Raw genomic sequence first — 16207 nt, 5'->3', positions numbered from 1 at the left:
TGAGCCTAGCAGCACAGTGCTCCAGGTGGGAGCTGGCGATGCATTCTGTTCCATCGAAGCCTCACAGGCAGCAGGCAGGCATGAGTGCAGAGGAGGGAGAGGTCCTCACAGACCAAGTCCTCCCAGAAGGCTGAGCAGAGGAGGCACAGCCTGAACCTGGACCCAGGAAGGGTCCGGACAGGTGGGAAGCCCTGGAGAGGACACTCGTCAAGGGGCGGGGTGCTGGGAGGGAGGGACCGAGGTGGCAGGACTCGGGCTGGTGTTAGAGGGCCCTGGGGGGCCAGAGTGAGGTGGGCCAACATGGCTGTGTCCCCAGCTTCCCTGCAGCCTCAGGCCCCTCCAAGTATCTGATGAAAGCTGATGAGTCTCCGGACCCTCCTCAAATAGACGTGCACATGTGTCCACAGACTCTGGTTTGAAACTTCAGGGGATGCTGCCCTGTGGCTGGGAACCGGGGAGGGACAGGTACACTGTGATGTGTTAGATCCTCGGCCCACTGAGTGGGGGCTGAGGCAGATCAGGGACCATGATTCCAGATAGGAAGAAACCAGCCCTTCCTGGCCTCCCAGGTCCATGAGCTGTGCCAAGAGCACACACAGCTTAGAGATGGTGCCTGAAGCAAACCGTCTTCCTCTGTTCAGAGTTCGTGTGGGTGCAGTTTTTAAAACCTGCCCTGTTTTGCTGCCACTGGGGATGGGTCTAGCACAGCCATAGTCTGTAGGAGGGATCCGCGGTGTCCTTTCCGAGCACGTGAGTCCAGTCTCCCTGCTGTGAGGCCCCTGCTGCCACCAGGAGGTGCAGGAGTCCACCGTGGAGCATCCTGATGAGCGTGACCTGACCAGCAAGGGTGCCACGGCCAGCAAGGGCACCTGTAGAGCCAACTGAGGCTCTAGAAGGTTCCATGCTGTTCTGGAGGGAGGTTGCTAAGGGAAGGGCAGTTATCTGACACTCCATCAGCATTGACAGGCAAAATCAGCACCCATGCCCAAGCATGAGAAAATGCTCAAAGTTAGAGCCTGCAGTCTCTTCTATGGCATCAGCCTGGCTGGGGCCACCCTGCTCCTAGGTGACCTCCCGCTGCATGCAGCCCACCACCAGGCAAGAGCCCCCTCTGGGCCAGTGTCTGTCGAGCCCTCCTCACGAGTCCACTGTGGGGTCCCTGGCCAGTCCACCTTCAGGCCCAGCACATCACTCACCCACCGCAGAAGTTCTATTTCTGTTTCATTTCGATGTCACCGCAGGGTCCTGCTGCTCTGAAAGGCTGTGCAGCTTGAGGGAACGTTCTCAGGTGAAGAGCGCCTTTCCCCTTGCAGCCCATTGCCTAGTGCTGAGGGGGCTTCCTGGGGCTGGCAGGCGGGAGGAACGGGGCCTTGGGAGTGTCTTCTGCAGCGGGCGTACACCTTCTCTCATCACAAGCATTCAATACCCTGCATCTGTCTGTCACCTCATTCCCCAAACAGGTGTGGGGGGAGGGGCGTCACCCAGGTCACCTCGGCCCTCTGGATGCGTGACTTGATAATCCAACCTTGTTCGCAAAACAGAATTATAGTTCCAGGTGAGCTCAGCAATTGAAGCAGGGTCAGAGGATGCTTTCCATTTAATCTGCCAAAAAACAGTTGTATTTAAGAATGTGGCCAGGGTGCGACGGCTCATGCCTGTAATCCCAGCACCTTGGGAGGTAGAGGTGGGCAGATTGCTTGAGCCCAGGAGTTCAAGACCAGCCAGGGCAACATGGCAAAACCCCATCTTTACAAAATTAAAAAAATTAGCCAGGCGTGGTGGTGCACACCTGTGGTCCCAGCGACTTGGGAGGCCGAGGTGGGAGGATGGCTTGAGCCCAGAAGGTGGAGTCTGCACCCTGCAGAGCCGTGATTGTGCCACTGCATTCCAGCCTGGGTGACAGAGTGAGACCCTGTCCCAAAAAAAAAAAAAAAAAAAAAAGAATGTGGTAATGGATGGATACTATTCTTTTCTTATCTTCTGCAGCTGGCAAAATTTTACTCAATGGCTTTTAAAGGACAATTTTGATCATTTTAGTGCTTTAATCCTATTCTGAGCAGCTAATTTTTAGATTCTCAAGGAAAACAGCATGTTTATATACAAGGATAATTAGGAAGAGGGGCCTTTGTTTCGGCGAATTTGCAGTTGGTTGGATTCAAACACCAGCCAGGATGCAGAGGCGCAGATGGAGTGAGCCCCCTAAGGTGTTCTTAGTTCACCGCCCAGCCCTCTGCCCTCAGCAATGTCGCTCCTCTGCCTTGGGACTCTGGACAGACTTCAACTCAGGGTTGGATTAGCAAGTCCTTGGACACAGTCTGGGAACGTGGATGAGGCCCATACTCCTTCCCTTGGGCAGGGGATCTGGGCTGCCCCACCAGACAGGAGAGATGGGGCTCGCTGCAAATAAGCTTTTCATGCTTGAAATATTCTACTTTGCTTTCCCGTTTCCCCTTCTATCTGCTGCCTTTGCCCTTCCGTCTGGAGGCAGTGAAAGTGGCCGGAGCACCCCCAGCCTCTCCGTGCTCTCTGACAGCAAGCCGCCCCCCTCCACCTACCAGCAGGCACCTCGCCACTTCCACGTCCCAGGTAGGCTCCGGGACACGCTGGCTGGGCTCCTTACACTGAAACTGTCCACACTGAAACTGTCCACACCGAAACTGGCCACACCCAAACTGTCAGCTTGCCTTGACTCAGCAGGCGCCAGACGACACTCCAGGCTCCTCCACTGCTCCCCAGGCGCTGAGATTCTTTAAAACCATCAGACGGGTTTTCACAACCCCAAACCGATGTGTGTTTGAGTTTCTTCCAAATTCCCACAAACGGCAGGGAGATACACCTGTCCTCCTGGGAATGGGGTGAAGGAAAACGGCTGTCTGAGCTGGCTACACTTCCCGGGGGGCCACAAGGTTCCTGGCTGCTGCCCCATCTCCTGCAGATGAGGGTGGCATCTGGAGTCAGGGAGGCTTGATCTGGGGCCCGGGTGTCTGTTGCTCGCTGAGTGCCAGTTCCTGCCTGATGATTCTAAATCTGGGTGAGTGCTTGTTGCTTACAAAAAGCTGTAGAACAGAAACCATCACAACTTGCTGCTTACCCTCCTGTTCTCTCCTTTTTTTTCTTTCTTCTTCCCCAGACACTGGCGTAAAAGATAACATCTATAGGAAACCCCCTATCTACAGACAGCATGGTACGGTTGGATTCCTCCCGCTGCTGTGGTTTGCCCCGCATGCCTGTCAATACCCATCTGCTTCTGAATGCATCCTTTTGTTGTGTTCTGATAAATGCAGTGAAGGCACCACCAAGGCCCTTAGCAGTCTGACTATTAAATGCAAATTCACTAGCAGCCTCCCGAGAGTCCTGTTCTGATAAATTACGATGAGGGGTATGTCTGAGTAAGGAACTTCTGTGTGTTACGACGCCGAGGCTAATGCACATCAGCCAGGGCTTGGGATGGGGGTTTATAGCCAAGAGCCTGGTGGTGGCGCCTTCAGTTATGCAGCCAGAGAGACTTTAGCCAAGATGGTGAGGGACAGAGGCTTCTAGAACCACAATCTGATCCAGGCCCGATCTTTGGAATATAGAACAAACTTGAATCGGTCGTTTATTCCTCAGGGAGACTTTAGTCTTGAGTTTTGAGAATTTCTGATGATGGGATGGGTGACCTTGCCTTCCGTTACGGAGATTTCTTGCATAAGCAAATAGGGGCTGACGCCCAGCTCTGCTCCACGTGAACCTGCCTGGGAGGTGCACAGGGAGCAGCTTGCGTGGGCCATGGAGCAGGAATCGGGGCCACATGGTCTCCCCTCTCTTTCCTCCTGGGATTTCTGGGTGATTGACAGCAGGTTGCTTCACCATCCTGAGCCTCGGTTTACTCATCTGCAAAACAGGACCGATCCCCTCCACCCCGCCCTTTCCACAGGCTGACCATGGGAACTTCATGGGATATCGAATAGGGAAGTGCATTCTAAACTGTAAAGTGCTGTGCACATGATGGGAATTGTATCAAGTCACTAGCGATGGGAAAAGGCATTTCCGTATTAAACGTTCTTGTCCAGATGTACCTAAAGCAAACAGCCACATCCCACATTGACAACTGGATGGACACTTTTAGATGGAATCTCATAAAAAGTGTGTTTCCTGTGTCTTGCCGACAAATCAGTGATCAGGTTATACAAACTTTTAAAATACTTTCTCCATCATGGCAATAGGTCCTGTACTTTGTGCATTTTTTTCCTCTTTCCAAGAAGGAAAAAAGTGAATGAAATGTCTTGAGTTTCCAGAAATGATGACTTCTACCATTGCCTTTCCAGCAGAGAAGCATAGAGCATGAACCTCCAAGAGGGATCAGAGCGGGATGGGCTAGATACACTCTAGGGCCCTTAGAAATTGTCCAGACCAGTTCCCTTGGGTTACAAGTGGGGAAACTGAGGCCTGGCCGAAAGAAGGAGCAGCCACAGTAAGTGACTGGCTTTCCATCATGGCACCCGGCCTGAACAGCCTCCCTGGAGGGCTGTGTATTCTGTGCTGGTGGGGCTACAAGATTGGGATTGACTACCTTGGCCTTTTTTTAACCCCCCATTTTGTCTCAGATTGGTGCCTTAAAATGTGTGATTAACATGTGCTGGACAGGAGGGGGTCTGCCCCTTAGAAAGGGGAAGAGAGCAAACCGGGTTATGAAATTGTTCGTTGTCATCCAACAGACCCAGATCTAAGACAAAGAGTTTCGACCTCAGTCCTTTACCTGAACCATCCAGTGGAGAGATTAGATTTTACTGTCTCCAGAGATCGTCTTTGTGCTTTTTTTTTTTTTTTTTTTTTTTTTGTTTGAGACTGAGTCTCGCTCTGTCACCAGGCTGGAGTGCAGTGGTGCGATCTTGGCTTACTGCAACCTCCGCCTCTTGGCTTCAAGCAATTCTCCTGCCTCAGCTTCCCAAGTACCTGGGACTACAGGAGCAAACCATCGTGCCAGCTAATTTTTTTGTATTTTTAGTAAAGGTGGGGTTTCACCATGTTGGCCAGGATGATCTCAATCTTTTGACCTTGTGATCCACCCGCTTCAGCCTCCCAAAGTGCTAGGATTATAGGGGTGAGCCACTGCACCTGGCCATCTTTGTGTATTTTTAAAAATCTGACTATATATGATTCTCCTATCCAAAGGCAAGTTAATTCCTATTTGATTAAACCCTAAGCAATGACCAAAATTCTTTTGTCATTCCAAAATTTTGCTGTAAGCCGGGTGTGGTGGCTCACACCTGTAATCCTAGCGCTTTGGGAAGCACAGGCAGGTGGATTGCCTGAGCTCAGGAGTTCGAGACCAGCCTGGGCAACACAGTGAAACCCCATCTCTACTAAAATACAAAAAAAAATAGCCAGGTGTGGCAATGTGCGCCTGTAGTCCCAGCTACTCAGGAGGCTGAGGCAGGAGGATGGCTTGAACCCAGGAGGCGGAAGTTGCAGTGAGCCGGGATTGCGCCACTGCCTGGGTGACAGAGTGAGACTCTCTCTGAAAAAATAATAATAATAATGATAATAATAATAATAAATAAAAAGGGAATTAGGAACACAAGACAGGCAAGAGTAGAGCACCTCCCTGGACAGTCAGGAATGGACATGAAGCAGGGCTAGTTGTATGAGGGCCTGGGAGGAGGCGGCGCAGGAGGCCTCCCACCCACCAGCGTGTCATCTACTCAAGGGCTGAACGTTGAGGAAGTTTAACAGGTCAGGAGTAAGTGTGGACATTTTTGTGTTTCCACACACCATCTAGGGTCACTCATGGTATTAAACCCAGTTACTTTTAGGAGTGTTGACCTAAAAAACCGGAGAGAAGTATCTCCAAATATGTTGAAAGTACTGAGGAATTAGAAAAGAGGATTCTAATCCGAGATGCATGGCTGTGGCAAGCCATATATGCACCCGAAGAGGAGAGGGTAAAGGGAAGCTCTTCTTAGCAAAAGCGTTTCACATAAGCTGCCTAGAAACAGAGTTCATCGGCGGCAGAGGCTCGAGGCTGGAGCTGGCGTCCGTTCATTGGTAGAGACGCCAACACTGGGCAGGTGTTCTGTGGAGAGCATCTGATCTCGGTTGCTGCGGTCCTTGAGAAGGAATTTCTGGTGAGGTTATAGTGGAAAGTCCTCGAGACAGTCTTTATCTCCAGTACGCGGGCAGGAGCTGTCCTGCCTCATGCTTTCCTGGCTCTAGTTTGTCTGGTCTGAGAAAAAGTGATTTCTTCCTGGGACCTGCAACCCTCCCAGGAGGCAGACCCAGTGCAAACCACAGCCCCTGGCTTCCAGCTACATCGTGGGGAGCTTCCTTTCTCAGAGTCTGTCTCCCCTGGAAAATGGGACTCAAGGCCATATAGCCCATGGGGCTTTGAGGCTGTTTCAGGGAGATGACACACGACACTTGACATCGGGCAGGGACCTTCTGTGGATCGATTCCCTCAGGGGAGGGAAGCTGTGCGCAGTTTAAAGTGAATTCATGACCGGCCAGGCACAGTGGCTCATGCCTGTAATCCCAGCACTTTGGGAGGCCAAGGCAGGTGGATCACGTGAGGTCAGGAGTTTGAGACCAGCCTGGCCAACATGGCAAAACCCCATCTCTACTAAAAATACCAAAATTAGCCTGGCATGGTGGTGCATGCCTGTAATCCCAGCTACTTGGGAGGTGAGGCAGGAGAATCGCTTGAACCCGGGAGGCAGAGGTTGCAGTGAGCCGAGATCGCACCACTGCACTCCAGCCTGGGCGACAGAGTGAGACTCCATCTCAAAAAAAAAAAAAAACAACAACAACAACAAAAAAGAAATCACCTCTTATTACAGACAGGAATAGTAGCTTACGATCGTTTCATATCTGATTTGAACTTATAAAATGAGGAAGTGTGGTGATTTTATCATCGATTTGCTATATAAAATTTAGGAAAATATGCATAAAAGATGAAAAACTCAAAAATAAAAATAAATAAATAAAAGGATTTCATGAGGGAAAAATGATGGCTCCCCAACATTTCCCAGTAAGTTCAACTCTCCAGATGCAGGGACGGTCCTCATAGTTCACCAGATTTGCTGTTTCATTTCTAAGCAAACATGAGCCACCAGATGGCAATGCAGCTCTCTCCTCACCCCCCAACACACACCTCCCACCACTTGACGGGCAGATGGGGGCTGTCACTCCTGCCCACCCAAAGCCGACAGTGGAAGTGACCCCACGGGACACACGTTGTTCCCTGTGTCTTTGTGCCCTGGTTTAAAGCAGGAATTAATCACTCCTTGCTGTGTCTCTGGGATTCCAGATTCTAGTGGGGTTGAGTTTCATTTTGGTTTTGGGTCCTTTTTGACCCCAAAGGGTGGAGTCTCATTTCGGTTTGGGGACCGGCAGGATGGGGAGGAACGGCAGGCTGTGTCCAGAGTGCAGATTGCACTGGGAAGCCCCCGCTGAGGCTCCCCAGGGGAGCCGGGGAGTAGGAACTCAGCCTCTCCCTAGAGGGTTCCTCATGGCCGATGCATTTCAGGGCTCTGAAGGAACTGTCTATGTGATACAAAAGACACGCTGACCTCTCCTTCTGCAGTGCAGAGAATGCAGAGAGGCCGTCCTAGAAAGGTGGAAGACAAGCCGGGCACGGTGGCTCACACCTGTAATCCCAGCACTTTGGGAGGCTGAGGTGAATGGATCACCTGAGGTCAAGCATTCGAGACCAGCCTGGCCAACATGGTGAAACCCCGTCTCCACTAACAATATAAAAAGTAGCCGAGTGTGGTGGCCGGCGCCTGTAATCCCAGCTACTCGGGAGGCTGAAGTACGAGAATTGCTTGAACCTGGGAGGCAGAGGTTGCAGTGAGCTGAGATAGTGCCATTGCACTCCAACCTGGGTGACAGAACGAGACTCTGTCAAAAAAAAAAAAGAAAGGAAGGAAGGAAGGAAGAAAAGTGGAAGAGAGGGAGGCCGGAAGGAGAGAGGGAGGGAGGCAAAGGCGCTGACTGGAGCCAAGACTGCAGGCCCACTTTCCTTGTCCTCTGCAGTCTTTTTCCATCCTGACATCAACCAGGGAGCAGAGGTTCTTATTCTGACTCAAGAGGGGAGAAACCCCAGCATGGAGGGATTTAAGTGACTTTTTCATTAATTTGTCCAAGGGATGTTTTTCAAGCACCCACCCCACTATGTGCTAGGCTTGTCCCAGTGCTGGGGATACATGGGTGACCCTGCATTCCCCCGATCCTGTGGAGCTGCGATTCTAGCGGATTTGCCCACGGCCAGACAGGTGAGAGGCTCAGCAAGGTTTCTAGTTTCCAACGCCCATGCTGTGGGCCCTGCCCACATACTCACTCACTCACATACACACACACACATTCTCTCCCTCCCTCTGCCTCTCTCTCTCCCTCTCAATGTCATTCCAATTCAATGTGAATTGTAGAGGTAGAGATTATTCTGAGAAGAACAGAAAAAAATCCTGTTGATGGGTCAACTCCTTAGAGGCTAAGTCTGGAAGACATAGGAGGGGACAAATCCTCAAAGCCTCCTGCACAGCTATTCGAAGTCCCAGGAGTGGAGAGGACGTCTCTGTCTGGCCTAAGGGATGAAGCCCCGGGCACCTTCCCCAGTTGCTGTCAGCTCCTTCCCTTGTCAGAGAGAGCACCTGCCAGGGTGCCGGTCCTGGCTCCTGGCTGCCAGAGTCCCAGACTTGCCTCAGGCTCTTGCAGTCTCAGGAATGATTCTGCACTGGAGGCAGAGAAAACTGGTGAGGAGCATGGCATAGACCACTTGTTGGCTGCAGAGCCTTGGCTGGCACAGTGGTGGAACAGCCCCCATACCTCTGCTGGCCCCCTGGACATGGGCAAGAGATCCTTGGAGGTTAGAGCTGTCGGTGTGTTGATGCCGCCAAAGAGGGAGCTGGTAGGGCCCTCCCTTGGAAACACGGGGCCCCTGTGCCATGTCCATCTCACTCACTTCCTCCGTGCACCTAAGGCTGCAGGTTGGCACATCAGTTACTGAAGGGAGTGCAGAGACTCATCAGATGCGGCCCTTTCCCTGGAAGCATCTCTCTTCAGCTGCTCCATGGGAAAGTGGATTTGTACAAGTCACAGGAAGCAAAGTCAGTGGCGATGCAGCCCTGAGTCTGAAAATTTACACATCTGACGTGGAGGACAAAGTGGCTCCAGCTCTGGCTTCAGGGTCAGACAGACAAGGTTCCAATCACCAGCTATGTGACCTTAGACTCCGGACCTCGGTCTCCTCATCTGTAAATGAGGTTCATAGCATCTATTATTATCTGTTAACATGCTTTACAAATGTTTACCCAAGGGCTGGGCGCAGTGACTCACACCTGTAATCCCAGCACTTTGTGAGGCTGAGGCAGGTGGATCATTTGAGGTCAGGAGTTCAAGACCAGCCTGACCAACATGGTGAAACCCTGTCTCAACTAAAAATGCAAAAAATTAGCCGGGCATGGTGGTGGTCACCTGTAATCCCAGCTACTCGGGAGGCTGAGGCAGGAGAATTGCTTGAACCCAGGAGGCAAAGGTTGCAGTGAGCCGAGATTGCACCATTGCACTCCAGCCTGGGCAACAGAGTGAGAATCCATCTCAAAAAAAAAAAAAAAAAAAAGGAAAAATGTTTATCCAGACTACAATACAGTGCTTATCTGATGAGTAGGTATTCAGTAAGTGTTTATCACATGCATATTCTCAGGGAAGTGTCTCTGTGTTGACTTTGCTCCTCCCATCAAAGCTCTTGTTATGTATAGAAACCCTCTCATCCACCTCTGCCTCGACTTCACTGGCCTGTGAGCTTCTGAAAGCCAAGGGTCATGTCTGAGTTTTTTCGGCATCCCCCATTCTTAAGACAGTACAGTGCACAGTAGGCACTCAGCACAGGGAGATGGGGATAAAGGTTGAGGGGCTAAGGGTGAACAGACGGTAGATGGACTGATCAATGAATTAAGGGCTACATGGATGAATGGATGCATCAGTGGTCAAAGAAATGAAGTGGACAAAGAGAGGAATGGATGAATGGATGGGTGGATGAGTGGGTAGATGGATGCGTGAGTGTGGGTGAGTGGGTGGATGGATGGATGGATGGATAGATGAGTAGGTGAGTGAGTAGATAAGTGGAAGCTGGATGAATAAATATCAAAATAAGTGAAGGCACAAGTGGATGGATGGGTGGTGGGTGGATGGATGGGTAGATGGATGGTTGGGTGGCTGGCTCGATGGATGGGTGAAGAATGGGTGGATGGATGGGCAGTGGATAGATGGGTGAGTGGGTAGATGGATGGATTAATAGATGGGTGGATGGATGGGTGGGTAGATTGATGGATGGATGGATGAGTGAAGGATGGATGGATCAATGGGTAAATTAACGAATGGGTGGGTTGATGGGTGGGCGGGTAGATGAATGTGTGAATGGATAGATGGATGTATAGGTGGGTGGATGGGTAGATGGACAGATGGGTAGATAGATGAATAGATGGGTGGATGGGTGGGTGGATGGATGGATGGATGGGTGAAGGATGGGTGGATGGATGGTTAGATGGATGGGTGGTGGGTGGATGGAACAGTGGATGGGTGGATGGCTGGCTGGATGAATGGGCAGATGGATGTATAGGCTGGTGAATGGGTAGATGGATGGATGAGTAGTTAGATGAATAGATGGGTGGATGAGTGGGTGGGTGGATGGATGGATGGATGGGTGAAGGATGGGTGGATGGATGGGTAGATGGATGAGTGGTGGCTGGATGGATGGGTGGATGGCTGGCTGGCTAGATGAATGGACAGATAGTTAAAGGAGTGGGTGCATGGATAAGTAGGTAAAAGGGTGAATGAATAAGTATATGGAAAGGAATAAAGCGGTAAGGGATGCACACAGGCTGGCATGGATGTTCAGATATGAATGAATTATAAGATGGGGTTTGGGAAGGAGGAAAGGCAGGCCAGTTCTGTATCCAGAAAAAAAAAATTTGAGACCTCTTACTTTCATTCAGATGCCTCTAACCAAAGATTTCCCAAGGAATACAGGGAGTAGAAAGCCAGCCTTTCCCAAGAGGGTTCCTCATTGGCAAATGCATTCCAGAACTCAGAACGAGCTGCCTGTGTGATACAAAAGACATATTAAACTCTCTTTCTCTGATTGTCCTGAGTTGATCTTTTTCTGACATCCCAAAGCAGCATGCTGCAAATTAGCCTCAAAGTTAGCCTCTTGTTTATTCCTAATTTTTCAAACCTGTAAGCTGAGTTTCCTATTATGTTCCAGCATCCATGCAGGTTATCTCATGTGATCCTCACAACGTGGAGGGGTGGGCATCCTTTGCCCATTTTACAGATGAGGAAACTGAGGCTCAGAGCTGTTATGGAAGCAAGCCACCAATAATCCGAAGTGCCAGTTTCCTATCTTTTCCTACCCAAGCTCCTAGTTCTCAAGAGACTCGGTCATCTGTTTTGTGGGCTAGCAAACTGGTTTTTAAAAAGCCGTTGGTACAAGTCTGGTTAAACTGTGCACATCTGGAGGAGCTGGCAGTGTTTGCAAAGGAAACTTGCTAAATCTTGGCAGAGCATCCCTCTCTCAGATGGCAGAGGCTGTTTTTGAGACCTGAGATGGCTTTTCAGCCAGAATGTGTCAGTCAACCCATCTTCCATGGCCAAGGAAAGTCCCTGAAACCAGGCTGACCTCTGGGGACCCAGGCCTGAATTCCAAGGGCTGGGATTTCAGGTCCCCAAGGGCCCTTCAGCTGGAGCGGCTTAATTGTCCATGCACATGAAGATTATTCCAAGAGTGGTGATCCACTTTCCAGCCTCCTGGCTTTTCGGGAAACGATGCACTTATTTTTGCCAGCCAACTCAGCCCCAGGGCCCTTCTCTGGCTTGGACAATGGCTGTGCTCTTAGAGCTCCAAGCAGCCCCTAGCCTGCCTTCTCCCTGGGACTTGCTGGGCAGCTGCCGAGAGTCATGGCTGATGTATGGCTGCACACTCAAGGGCTCCGCTGCCGGGTGACGGCTGTTGTCTGGGCAACAGGAGAGTCCAGCTGCGGGCATGTGTCCCCCGGAGCTCCCTGCCCCCTCTGCCTCTCCATTAAGCGCTTCTTGAGCAGGCTTGGCGCTGATTTGCCTCTGTGAGTGGGGAGAGCAGGGCTTTGTATTTTCACGCTGAAAATCACTGTCTCTCCTGGAAGAAGGAGAAACAGGTAGCCATTGAGAGTAACGAGATGTCAGTGTATTCGGAACGGAACTGCTCAGTCTTCAATTTTGGCCTTATCTTGTCAAGGTCCTGTAGCCCAATCCCAAATTTCCAAGCTCTCTGGCCTGGTATCAGTCTTGTCCTTGGTGGTGCAGGAGGCAGGGTACGGCAAAAGACAGACGGGCCCGAGCCCGCCGCCCGCTGCAGGTAAGAAGCCCACCTCGGCGTGTCCTTCCTGAGGCCTGGGTCTTCGTGGCGGGCTGGGGACGGAGACGGGTTTTTGTGTAATTGTTCAGTGCATGGGGTCAGTGTTTCTGTAAGGGATACACGAGGTGTGGGTCTTTACATACTAAATTGGATGCCGAGAAATGTCAGCATGGCCTCGTGTGATTTATTTGCTCATTCTTCGCTGGAAATGTCAGCCCAGCTGGGTGACAACCCCCCGAACAAAGGCGAATGGGAAATCCAGATGCCTCGTTGCTCAGCTGCAGATGGTATTCTTGGTAAAGGAACTGTTGCAAAATGAACTTCTGCTTATTCTGTTTCATTGAGTCCATTTCTGGCTGCATTCTGTGATTTTGTCATTTCCTGACTGCTCTTCGTGGATGTCTTCCAGTAGCGGAACTCGTCACCGTTTCGCAGTTTGCCAGCAGCAGTTAGCCAGGTGGGGCAGACAGGGAAGGACTTTGGACTCAGAAGGCCTGGGCTCATGTTGGCCCCTACCGCCCACTCACCCGTGACCTTGGGCGAGGTATACCATGTCCCTGAGCCTCAGTCTCCCAATCTGTGAAATGGCACAAAGCTTCTTCCTGCGGGGGTGGGCGGGGTAGTCAGTGGCGTATCCAGAGCCCCTCGCCCAAGTCAGACAGGTAGGCCTCCACGACTGAGACCTTGTGTTACGTGGGAGGTTTTTAAAATGCTTGTTCTCAAAAGGCCAAGTGGGCCAGGTGCGGTGGCTCATGCCTGTAATCCCAGCAGTTTGGGAGGCTGAGGCACGTGGATTACTTGAGATCAAGAGTTCAAGACCAGCCTGGCCAACATGGCAAAACCCCATCTCTTCCAAAAATATAAAACTTATCCAGGCATGGTGATGCACACCTGTAATCCCAGCTACCGGGTGGCTGAGGCAGGAGAATCGCTTGAACCTGGGAGGCGGAGGTTGCAGTGAGCCGAGATCACACCACTGCACTCCAGCCTGGGTGACAGAGCGAGACTCCATCTCAAAAAAACAAAAAACAAAACAAAATCAAAAGGCCAAGTGGCTACATCTGAAAACATTACTCTGTGTGGGTGTTTGGCTAGAACTGAAATCAGGCCTCACTTCACACCCCTGCTGCTGATGCTCCCTGGGCCGTGATCCCTGGGGGCCTCCTCCAGCTTACCTTGTTCCTTGCCCTTTGAAAGGCACTCGTACTACTGACCTTCTCTTTGATGGATTTTTCGTTTTTGAGCATAACTGTAACATGGGAAACCATGAGGCAGAAACCCACAAGCAATGGTGTGTGGCCTTTACAAATGGATTTTTCCCTTCCAGCTGCCAGGCGATCGGATGCGGAGGATGGAAGCTTGGACCAGGATAACAGGAAGGTAATGCCAGGGAGCAGATCCGGCTGAGAACAGCCTTGCTCAGAAAGAAATCGGTTTTGTGAGGCCTTCTCCGATTGAGACTTCCAATCTTCCTCTTACATTCTGTTCCTTAGGGGCCCTGCGAGGCCAAAGGTAGGAGGCCCTTCCATCAGTTTCCTTCCTACATTTAGGATGCGCACGTCTCCTACCGAGGTCCTGGGTATATGCCCGTGTGACTTGGTTATGGTTCTGTGACTGAAGAGATGTGTACCGTGAAAGGGAAATAAATCAAAGTGCATCCCTGGGGCATCCATTATTCTAGGACAGGTTCATCAGACGTTCTTCATAAAGGGCCAGAGAGTAAGTACTTTTGGCTTTGTGGGCTGAACCATCTCCGATGCAGCTACCGAACTCTGTGAACGCAGCCGGAGCCAGGGCACGAACAGGCATCTCCGTGTTCCAACAACGTATTCATGACAAAAGGAGGCTGCAGGCTGGGCTTTACCTGTGCTAGGGCTGGAAAGCAGGGCTGTGCGTAGGGAGAGCCCGAGGCTGGACTTGGGCAGCATCCCTCATTCTCCCCGTGCAGAGCCCTGTGGGCCCCTGGCCTCCCAGAGCCTCAGTGGCTGTGTCCGTAAGATGGGGCAGCTCCATTTCCCCCAGATGTTCCATGTACCTGTATAGCATCTGGATAGGTCTCACTAAATGGCAAGATTTTTACTGAAAGCTGCATCTCTCACATATTGAGTTTTCTCACAGTGGGGTTAGCTTGTACGTTAGAAGTAAGGAAGCTACAAGAAGGGTCCAGTGAGATGTTCCCACCATTGCAGATGACCTTGAAATTTGCATGACTTTGTTTTTTACCTTCAGCAGAAGAGCAGCTGGCTGATGCTCAAGGGGGATGCAGACACAAGGACCAATTCTCCAGACCTGGACACCCAGTCCTTGTCCCACAGCAGCGGGACCGACAGAGACCCTCTCCAAAGGATGGCAGGGGACAGCTTTCACTCACGTGAGTGGTTCTTTTGAAGAAGGAGCTGCGATGTGCACAAAATGCCTCACGGCAAAGGGGCCCCAGAACTCAGAGCTATCCCCCCACATCTAAGCCTTGCCTGTTAAAAAGCATGAAAGCAAAGCCCACAAATCTAAGCACCGACCGGAAGGAAATATGGGGCTTTTGCAGTTTGCCGGCTTCCCAAGAACTGTCCCTGAGCCAGTGTGCTAACGAGGGCTACGCCTGCATGTCCCCTCACAGATTTCCAAGGTGTGGAAGAATGCAGAAACCCAGACCTGCTCCTGGGCTGTTTAGGAGAAAGGCGTCCGGGCTGCAGGGTGGAAGTCAGGGCCTGTTCCCTCCAGAGCAGACATGGGCATGGTCCGGCTGATGAGTGCAGACTTGGAGTTGGTGATGGGCACCATCCCTGTCCCCTGTGACTCATCCTGAACGAGGCACAGCCTCAGGCTTCATAGAGAGACAGTGATGGTGTCTGCCTGACCCTAGGGGTGTTTTGAAGACTGAATCAGGAGTGATTTTCAAATGTAGAGAAAACTCCAGATAATGCTGTTTGCTTCCGGCCGCTGTAAATCATAGGTGAAAACCAGTAGCAAGTGCTCACTCAGTGCCTCCCAGAAGCGGTCTGTGGGTCTCAGCTGGGCTGGGGGCAGTTTTCAATGGGCAAGGCTTGGGCTTAGCTTGGAAGCAGGGGCTGGGAGAGGATGGATAGGGGTGTGAGAGCAGAATAAGGACCTGGCTTTGCAGTGAGGCAGTCCCAAGTTCAAATCTGAGCTCACCACTGACCCGTCGTGTGATGGGCGCCAGGTGTTAGGAGACTGGAACTGGGTATGTGTGTGGCATTCGGCCGGCCATAGTAGCTGCTCAGTAAACAGAAACTGTTTCTCATCCTCATCCTCATCCTCATGCCTGCAAACTGTAAACCGTCTTACTTCACAATGAAAGTAGAAAAGTGTTTCAATGTGACAGGAAAGAGTGAAGACACAGAAGCTTGGAAATGATGATGTGTTAAAGAATCACTTTAAACAAAGAAAGGTGTGTTGCTTGTGTATGATCTCTGTAAGCAGGTGTCTGTGCACCCCTCGGGCCTCTGCCCCCGCCTGGGGTGCAGCTTTGTAAATACCAGGATCCCAGCATTCAGGCACAAGGCTGATGTCACCATGGGAAAGCCACCCCCCCAAAAAATCCCCCAAAGGGAGAGGGGTTCACCCCAGATGGCAGCGTGCTCCTTCCGGAGGAACTGCCCACCTCATCTGCAGGCAGGGCAAGGGGGCTATGGGGCTGGTCCACGTGCGCCTGCCTGTGCCCCCGTGGGCAGCTGCATGCCAGTCCTCCGGTCCCTCTCTCTCGGATCCCAGGAATCCCTGCCCCCGGCTGGTGCAGCACCTGCCTGCGGGCCAGGGAACATTGGCCTGGCTCATGGCCCCTCTGCCCTGCACTCACGTGTCAGATGCCATTGTGTTTAGAGG

The 16207-nt window shown here is 51.5% G+C and overlaps 1 protein-coding gene across 19 annotated transcripts in view; it reads left to right on the top strand.

The window, feature by feature from the left end:
• ABLIM2 (actin binding LIM protein family member 2) overlaps positions 1-16207 on the top strand; it is a 197721-nt gene that overhangs the window by 141139 nt on the left and 40375 nt on the right. For 7 of the 19 annotated variants that reach the window (XM_063603700.1, XM_063603703.1, XM_063603715.1 and 4 more), the window contains 5 exons: positions 2485-2586; positions 3131-3184; positions 12248-12367; positions 13695-13747; positions 14597-14738. In XM_063603700.1, the coding sequence (XP_063459770.1) occupies positions 2485-2586; positions 3131-3184; positions 12248-12367; positions 13695-13747; positions 14597-14738 (471 nt within the window). The remainder of the gene's footprint in view (positions 1-2484; positions 2587-3130; positions 3185-12247; positions 12368-13694; positions 13748-14596; positions 14739-16207) is intronic. The other 12 variants (XM_063603712.1, XM_063603714.1, XM_063603709.1 and 9 more) reach the window with 7 other exon arrangements.

This window comes from Pan paniscus, chromosome 3, assembly GCF_029289425.2.
Source record: "Pan paniscus chromosome 3, NHGRI_mPanPan1-v2.0_pri, whole genome shotgun sequence".
NCBI lineage: Eukaryota > Metazoa > Chordata > Mammalia > Primates > Hominidae > Pan > Pan paniscus.
This window is presented reverse-complemented; position numbering and strand designations above follow the sequence as displayed.